Genomic DNA, 9,421 nt, shown 5'->3' with positions numbered 1-9,421 from the left:
GGCCTCTTTGCATCTCCCTGTCTCGGCGAAGCTGCTTCTCCTCAGCAGACAGAACAGAGCCTTATAGGTCCTAGATCTGCATGTGCGGACAAGCAAAACACTCAAAGAGTTTTCATGGCAGGAAGTGAATTCTCTCATCACAAGGAGGGCAGCCTGGAAGGTGGCAGATTTCAGGACCCAGACAATCTGAGACTCTTGTCATTGAGACCTCCTCATTCATAAGTCACCTTTAAGGTCTGTTCCATGCTGCTCCAGGAAGGACCCAGGAAGAAAGGATGTGTCCCTCTGTTGAGATGTCAGCAAGGAAGCTACTCAGGGATGAAGCTACTTCTGATTCCCCACTGACCAACCTGTCCCCCAGGCACTGCTGTTCCCAAGCAACCCCTCTGGCAAATCACCCCACGTGTGGCCTTTCGGCTTTGCCGTTTGGGCATCCACACCGCCAAGTACCGTCCACACTTCCAAGCGCAGGAAACCATTTGGTAAGACACGAGTATTAAAAAAATAAGCTGCGTGACATTTATTTTGTCTTGTTAACATTAATATCTGTAGAAACATTTTTATTGTCAGTATAAAAATTAACACATTTTATTAAATACTTTCTCCAATTTCAAAAACACATAAAATCAGTGTAATCTGCATTCATGTCACATGACGGTAGCAAAGTGAGTGGCTGTATCCAAGGCAAAACACAGTACTTGAATACAGAGACGAACAATAAGCGTTATCTTGTCGGATGTAGGTATCAGGCCAGAGCTTTTGGTGAGGTCTTGTCAGAAGCCAGAAGCAAACCCTAAGATGAAAGGAGCCCCCTAAACTCTCAACAGCAGAATGCTGGGCTTTTGGTATTCTATGAGAGGACAGAGATTTCCCCCCCTCGAATAGTTTTTTGATGCTGCAGAGGCTGAAGCCAGGAGGAGAAGCAAGGCAAATGTGATGGATGTGTGGCTCAGGCAGAGGGCCAGCTGCCAGACAGAACCCACCCTGCTATCAGTCCAATGGAAGTCTGTCCCCAGAAGAGTGGATTAAGGCATCTTGGGATGAGGACGCTGGTACCATTTGTCTCGGAAGGTCTGGTTAAATGTTACACTCAGGTGACAGAGGTTAACAGATTTCTTGTAGGGTGGGTGTGAGGCGTCTAAACACAATCATCAGACAGCAGAGTTGAAACACAATAAATCAAAATATCATCCCCCCCAAATTAGTCATATATCGTAAATATTTCTCTTCCCAAAGGATCCGATAACCAGTTAAGTCCAAGCAATAGATTAACTAGTCCTCTGTGCTGCCTGCATAGAAACGCCACTTAAATTACAAAAAAAAAAAAAAAACCAAAACCAAAAAACTATAGAAGATTAATTGTTTCGTATATTACCAATTCGTTAATAAATTAATGTGACACCATTTTCCCTGAAAGCAAAAAATATTTTCCCACCTCTGCTCGGTGAAAATTAAGAAATTCTAAGAACAGCATTTAGCAAATATCTATTTAAAAAAAAAAAAGAGAGACCAATTTTCTAGGTGCATCAGGACATCCATTTAAAATCAATACAAAAAATAATTCCTTGTAAATATATAATATATATTTATACATAATTTGAATATATTTACATACATCCAGCACCTATATACTGCATTTGTGCTCTGTAAGTATGTGCTGACATATATTTTCTCCAATTATTACAAAATTAACAAGAAAAGGCAGGACACGTGTCTGCCTTGAGTCCGACTGGGGCACAGCCAGTACACACAGTGGGTCAGAGAGGGTGCCCAGGTAGCTTGCGGCTGTCCACTTATCAGGAAACATTCTTCTTTTCCTGGAATGGTGACATGTTTCCAACTGTATAAACCTTTACACGTGTGCCAAATATTTCTTGCCATTATTGATTGACTCCTCTGATCCATATATACAAGTGGAGGGGTATCGCGCGCTCTGGAGGCACAGCCTCTCTGCTCAGTGTAAATAGGTTCCCGGTGTTGTCCCGTTTGGGGACAGGAAGACACGTTTCGCTCATGTTTTAACACTGCCATTGTTATGTGGATACTGAGGCAGGCAGGGTTCATAAGGCATAGGGTCTGGAGAAAACACAGAATCGTCCCCTGAAGAACAAGAACTCCTTGTGTCGGGGTAACTAGGTGAATACTGTTCGAGAGGCTGGGTGAGGTCCAAGTATTCCTGCAAGAAGGGAAGAGAGACGTTTTATTTCATCATCTCGGTTCAGGATAACAAGGTGAATACGGTTCGAGAGGCTGACTGAGGTCCAAGTATTCCTGCAAGAAGGGAAGAGAAGAATCTCATTTTAAACCGAAGCCCCTGAGACATCGCCATCAGATTTGGGAAGGGACGGGGAACCCCCAGGAAGGTTTGCAGAGGCCCAGCTCACCCCACTGCACAAAGACCTCCCCGAGACCCCAACTCCATCCACTCCAGGCTGCCCTGAACTTTTCTCTTACGACGGAGCATCAAGGAGCAGACAGTAAAAACGTAGGGAACTGCTGGTCCTAGGCAGCCAGATCCGCCTGCTCTGCCCACCGGACCTAGGTGACCTACGACAGCCCTCCTCCCTGGAGCTCCCAGTTGGAGTGTAAGGCCCAGCGAAGTGAAAAAGACAACAGGACCCCTTTAAATAGCCAGGTCATGAATATGTATTTTTTCTGAATCACATTCTACAGTTGTTGTTTCTAGGATCATCTAAGAGGAAGGGCTTCTTCACCACTTGTTGCGTAATCTACCAGATGTAACTCATTACTCTCAGAAGCTCTTGGAGTTAACAGTGTAAACAGGTTGGGGAGAGGCTCGGGTGCCCTCGTGGATGTTAAATCCATAATGGGTTGTTAGAAGAAAGTCCCGGGAAAGGGAGGCTCGGTCTTGAAAACGTGAATGTCATAAAGTTACTCTGTCTTCCCAAAGCATCCCAGGCTGCTCTGAGGTCCTCCAGCTCAGGGCCCGGTGCAAGCCCATGTATGTTTCTGTTGGGACCACGAGCTAAGGCTACTTCTTAACATTTGTACATGGGTAGTAGAAAAATCAAATTAAGAGTCATATCTTACGGCAGCCAGGGACATGAAACGATATAAATTCATATGAAATTATATAAATTTCCCAATTTCAGAGTCCATAAAGTTTTAGTGGAACACAGACCCTCATCTATTTACATAGAGCTGTGGCTTTCTTCATGCTAGTATGGCAGTTTCGACAGAGACCATATGGCCTCGAAGCTGAAAATGTTTATGCTCTGGGTCTTACAGAAAGTACTGGCTGATCCTGGTCTGAAATAGGAAAAGGTTTTTCTCTGTGTCTCTGTGAGTCTCTCTCTGTGTATCTCTATTTGTGTCTGTCTCCTCCCTCCCTCCCTCCCTCCCTCCCTCCGTCCCTTCTTGTCAGGGTCTCAAGAATTCCAGCCTGGCCACCAAAGCTATGTAGCTGAGGATGACCTTGAACTTCTAACTCCTCCTGTGTCTACCTCCCTGAGTGCTGGGATTACAGGTGTGCACCACAATGCTCAGTTTATGTAGTTCAGGGGGACCGAACCCAGGGCTGTGTGCACACAAAACTCTTATAAACTGAGTTACATTCCCCAGCCCTGAAAAGACTTCTAAGCAGGGGCCTTTCTTGTCTCACTGCCTAACGGCACTGGCACAGTGGGGTGGCTGTGCTTACATACCCAGAAGCCAGCAACTCCTCTGTGACGTGCGGTTTTGCTGAGAGGGGGCAAAAAGAGCAGACTACAGCATAAACAGCCTCAGCGTTATCAGCAGAGAGCCCACAGAATGTTGGCGACCATACGGTTTAAAAGACAAAAAACCACTATAATTCATCACCAGAACTGGCAAGAGAAAGAGTCGCCATGCAAGAAGGGGGATGTGTCGGCTCCAACAACATCAGCACTAACCGCACAGCCAGAAACAAACACACCCACCACATCAAAAGAGGACTTTTTGCTTACAATGATAAAAATGAAATTTTGTCCTAAATGGAACCATTTTTCTTGAGCATGTGGTAATGATTTTAAGAAGGAAAGAAACTTCGATCTTTATATCCGTTAGACAATATGGCCTTCTGCTTTCTTATTTTAGGATATGCGTATAAAGTTCAGTAGGAATGGGTCCCCTCTTAAGCATAAATATATCAATTCGTAACATTGAGTGCGGACCTGGGATCATTAAATGGAAACCTTAGTGCCCTTCCCAGCTTCTAAATGAAGCTGTAACTTTCAGATCTGATGGAAGGGTGGGGGGGGGGGGGTGGAGGTCACTGGATTCCAAGCCCAGGGTTAAAGGAACTTAGGCTAGAAACAACAATTTTGGCAGGAGAAGAAAGTTGGCTTTTTTTCCCCCTTCCCCCCTTGAACTATTCCTTTCCTTTCAACTTCTGAAGGTCAGCTGTGTTCATTTAAATGCAAGCTCTCCCTTTATCCAGCACAAGCCACAGCCAACAACACAAGATAAAATTGCCACATTAAGGCTTTATATCTCTACGTTCGACTGGTTTTTTTTTTCTTTCTTTCTTTTTAATCACTCTATTTTTTTAAAAATCAGAAATGGACTGTATTCTTCTCCTTTTCTTTGTGAGGGGATGTTGCTTGGCATACTCAGAGAGACTATCTCAAAAGTAAAGTATGATTTTTTATCATGGTTTCCCCGAGCTGTGTGGGCCTATCAGGTTTTCTGCTCGCAGAATATCCTTTCTAAACCGTTAAAGGCCATTCAACTTATGTTGAAGCCAGAGACATGCCTGTATTTAGGAGAGCATGCAAAGAGTAACAGAAAATGGTATCTTTGGTTGGCATACATTATAAAATATTTTATGTATGTATTCACATGTGTGTGGGTTGGACATGCATGTGGAGGCCTTGTTTTATGAGACGGGAACTCTCACTGGGACTTGAAGCTGGCCACTGAGCTCCAAGGACTTCCCCCACCCCCAGTCTCTGTCTCCTCAGTCCTGGGATTACAAACACCATCCCACGAGGCTTTCTCTGTGAGTCCTGGATCTCAAACCCATGCTCGTGGGGCAAGCGCGCTACTGACAACCCACTCCCCACCCCCCAAGCCCGACCCTAAGATAAATACTTTAACTACAGGCACCAACTGTCACTTAACAATCCCGTCACTTGTAACAGAATTATATAATGTAAGTCATACATGATATGTGTGACACACATGTCACAGAGAAAGATCCAAGCCACCTGTCTTTCTAGGCAGGCTCACATAGGGCAAGTGACACATGGAAACCGCATAATGTCACTGCCTTCCATCAAGTTGCTCAGCCCCTGAGCACAAGCAGCATTCACACTAACCACCAGGACACAGAATCCAGGGCTCGTGTTACATGCCAGAGCCTTCCCACATACACCGAAGTGCTACCACAAAACATCCCCACCTCTGCCTCACTCTACACACACACCCTGGGATACAGCACTACCAATTGCCATAAGGGCAGCTCAGGAGGGCCTCAGCCTCCAACCTTATGAGTCAGAAGTCTCAAAATTCAGTTCTGAGGTGCGGGGGGGGGGGGGGGTTGGGGGGAGGACCTGGAATGGAAAGGAACACACAGGCTTAACCATGCCTAAGCCTTGTCTGAAAATGATAAGCATTACACCGACTCCAACAGCGGAGTTTGGGGCTAACGAATAGGGGTCTCCCAAGCCGAGCAGGGTCGCCAGGCTTCTGGAAGGAATCTTTTACCTCATTGGTGGTGAGAGTTAGAATTCGATCCAAGTCTTCGACCAACTGCTTGAACGTGGGTCTCTGCGAGGGTACAGCATGCCAACAGTCCCTCATCATCATATACCTGGGGAAAAGAATATCTCCGGTGAGTTGATGTCGTTACGCACTTTTTATACAGATGCGGTTGGTTTTAACAGGTGGCATGGAGACATGCCCTAAATAATGAAATATAACTACACTGACACTGATACTCCAGAAACTTCTCTGTAACCCAGAAGGCTTTAGGAGGGCGACTCTGGACCCAGAAAGATACAGCTATGTGTTTTACTATCCTCTCTGGGACAGTGTGACCTACCACGATGCCGGCACACTCTTCAGCTAGCTCAAGGGGATGGAATGAGACACATTTACAGCTTGCCTCTCTTCTCCTTCCCAGAACATTCCTGCCTGAACTACATTTAGAGTTTTGTCTTAAAAGTCGGTTGACAAACGTTTCTCAGTTAAAAAAAAAAAAAACTAAAAATTACACACACACACACCCCAAAACTTGAAGGTTTATACAAACTAATCTGCCACCACAGAGCTTTGCGCCCACTTCCTGATTAACTTCCCACCTTATCTTGGTTATGAGTTTCGACAGACCCTCCATGCTAGAAAAAGCAACAGGAACACGGGGCACACAATAAATGCCTTTATATAACGCGTTATAAAAAGTGGCCATTCATCAGCCCTCCACCGTACAGCACAAAGTGCTCATGGGATTACTGCTCTAAAATCCCCCTGAAGAAGCACACAATAGAAGGCAGTCTCTGGGACAATCGCTTTCTTAGTTTGCCCCAGAGGAGGGGCAGCACCTCACTGCACAGGGCACGCGTCATTAACACAACACAATTTCTCTTACAGTGTGAGGAAGGCATTCCTAGAAACCAGCTCACACTTTCATGCTCAGAAATGGTACCCTAATGACAGCACCAGGATAAACTTCGAGCCCCTAATTTGAGATATGGGTAACCAAACACACTAGTCCGTTCAATCTGACGGAATGGCACTTTTCTTTTCATGTGTGTGTGTGTTTGTGTGTGTATACAGGTAGGCATGTATGCACATTTGGAGATTGAAGGTCAACCGTGGGTATTGTTCCTCAGAAGCCATGCACCTTCTTCTTTGACACAGGGCCCCACAAGGAGACCTGAGGTTTGCTGGTTTAGGCTAGGCTGGTTGGTGAGCAAGCCACAAGGATGCCCCTACCTTCACCTCCGCAGTCTGTGGGATTACAGGCGCACACGCTCCTGTATCCAGCTTCTTAGGTGGGCGTTAGGAACAAACTCAGATCCTCATGCCTCCACAGTAAGCACTTTACCAAACGACCCACCGCTCCATCCCTATCACTTTTTAAAAGTTAACTTACTTTCATCTTATTTTATCGATAATAGGGTTTCATTCTGAGGCCCAGGCTGGCCTCAACCTTGTGGGAACCTTCCTGCTCCAGCCTGGGATTACAGGTGCGGGCTGCCCTGCCTGGTTGTCATGACAATTATTAACGATTGAAAGCGCTTTGGAAAGAGCCCATTTCCTAATTGTCACAGCTAGTGCTGTTGAGCAGCCTTGTGCATTCTTCAGAGGCAGCCCTGGAGCATCCTAGCTTGGTACCTGACCTCCAAGTGTTCATGTCACCATATGGCTCTCTCTTCCCATGGGCCCGCTCCATACACTTTGGCAGGCCGTACGTTCTTTTGGACCAGCCACAGTTGTCTGTGTAACTATCTATCCCAGTGCTGGGGTTTCTACCCAAACAGCTTCAACAATCCTTCTTCTTAGAGAATGTTTAGAAAATGAGGGGCCTGAGGAACCCAAGGCATGTCTGGAGAGACAGGACAGATCTGGCGAGCCCACCGCACTGTCAGTATGGGTGGCCACGGCCCTTACAGCTCATTGGTGCAGTTGGCAGGCTTGTCCATCCTGTGTCCCTCCTTGAGCAGCTTAAAAAGTTCCTCCACGGGAATCCCTGGGTAGGGGGAGCCCCCTAAAGTGAAGATCTCCCACATTAACACCCCGAAGGACCAGCTGCAAAGAAAAGAGAAACCGTAGCATTAACAATGCGCCCAGATCGCAGAAACCTAAACATGTCAGTTAAAAAAAAATAAACACCCACTCACTTCTTACATCCACAGATGAATGAGCCCTCCCGCAATCCATCCCACATGCCCTCTCCTGACCCTCAAGGAGCCTCCCTAAATGAGGACGACATGCGGACAGCCTGATGGAATTTTCCATTGATAGACAAAGAGCCACACTGCCAGTTCTTTGTCTTTCATGTGGTGATAGTAATGTGGGGGTGTGGGGAAGGGGGGTGTCTAGACTCCTTGACTTCAGGCTTCTTCTGTCTAAATCACCCATCTCCCTTTGTGGCTGACCCAAGAACATGGATCTACAGAGGACAGAATAAGGCCGGAAAGCTGACTCTGTGACAGGATGCCTGGCCTAGCTGGCCGGTGGAGCACCCCGTGAGGCAAAAATTCTGTGATTTAGTGTCTTATGAAGGGAGCCAGCACAGGGCTGGAAGAACTGCATGCCCCCAAGAGGAGCGACTCCTCTGGCAGAAAGTGAGGCGACCTCACAGGGTGCCTGCTGCCTAGACTTGATTTCTCAGAGAATCACATCTGGGTTTCCCCACTGAGTGTGGTGGACTCAAGTCTACAAGATAACCAAGCAGAGAATCACAGGTTACTAGTGTCCTGCAGTTCTGGAAAATCACGCACACCGACTCTACGAGGTCAGTGTCAGCACTGGAGCTCTCCCTGGTTTTTCTACCAGGTAGAGGCCACAATATAGGCGAAACCAGTCCAGAGGCCTGGTGTATTCACGCAAAAAGAACTGTGCCTCCTTCCTTCTAGGAAGGCTGATGGGAGCAGGCAATGCTGGTGCAGAAACAGCACGTCCATCAGAAAATTTAAAAAATACAAATACAAAAACAAATGAACAAAAACCCAGACCATTCAAATTAAAAACAATACAAAAAACCTTGTCTTTTGGAATAATCATTGACCCACAGGAACTGGCAAAAAGTAGCATCTTTCACCCAGTTTCTCATGGTTACATCTTTCAGATAAATTTCCCAATCTACAATATCAGTTGGAGCCTGGCTCTAACAGTAGTTTTCATGAGTCATCAGAAATATTATGTAATTTCTACTGTATTTCTAGAATGCTATTAGAGGCTAAGACAAGACTTAAAATATAATAATCACAGCTTCCAGATGTGGTGGTCAATGGAGCCAACCACGTCTCACCCACCATCAACCTCAGAGTGTGCATGTGCACTTCCAGGCCTAGCTAAGAAGTTCCTTTAAGGGTGTGAAGAGCGTGCTACCCACTTGACAGATGAGGCAACAGTGCGGTGAGTGAGCATCTGCCATTTGTGATGGGTGGAGGATGCTTCCACTGTGGCAGCAGGAGGCTGGCGTCTCCACCTCCCAAAGGCAGACAGATCAGTCACCAACACTGGGTACCAACCTACCACACATCCCTGCCATCAGAGACTCCTGGCTCCCATGTAGTCTATGAGCATGTGGGACTTGCAGTGTTTCTGAAACTCAACCCATGTAGGAACCAAGGACAGAAGTTACTTACACATCACTCTGATGAGTGTAAACTCTATCAAATAGGGCTTCAGGAGCCATCCACTTGACTGGAAGTCGCCCCTGTAAGGAAATATAAAAACCCGTAGGTCTTACAAGGGTACCGCCATGGAT

At 46.3% G+C, this 9,421-nt stretch overlaps 1 protein-coding gene across 13 annotated transcripts in view; it reads right to left on the bottom strand.

Annotated features, from left to right (window-relative positions):
- Positions 1-496: 496 nt before the first annotated feature.
- Positions 497-9,421, bottom strand: part of FGFR2 (fibroblast growth factor receptor 2) — a 105,533-nt gene continuing 96,608 nt past the window's right edge. For 12 of the 13 annotated variants that reach the window (XM_084772683.1, XM_084772672.1, XM_084772680.1 and 9 more), the window contains 4 exons: positions 9,300-9,370; positions 7,597-7,734; positions 5,689-5,794; positions 497-2,176 (listed from right to left, as the gene is read on the bottom strand). In XM_084772683.1, coding sequence (XP_084628809.1) covers positions 2,012-2,176; positions 5,689-5,794; positions 7,597-7,734; positions 9,300-9,370 — 480 coding nt within the window. In that variant the 3' untranslated portion in view covers positions 497-2,011. Of the gene's footprint in view, positions 2,272-5,688; positions 5,795-7,596; positions 7,735-9,299; positions 9,371-9,421 lie in introns of all 13 variants that reach the window. The other variant, XM_084772682.1, reaches the window with a different exon arrangement.

This window comes from Acomys minous (genome assembly GCF_964271855.1).
Source record: "Acomys minous genome assembly, chromosome: 2".
Lineage (NCBI taxonomy): Eukaryota > Metazoa > Chordata > Mammalia > Rodentia > Muridae > Acomys > Acomys minous.
Note: the sequence above shows the minus strand (reverse complement) of the source record. Positions and strands in the feature narration are given on the sequence as shown.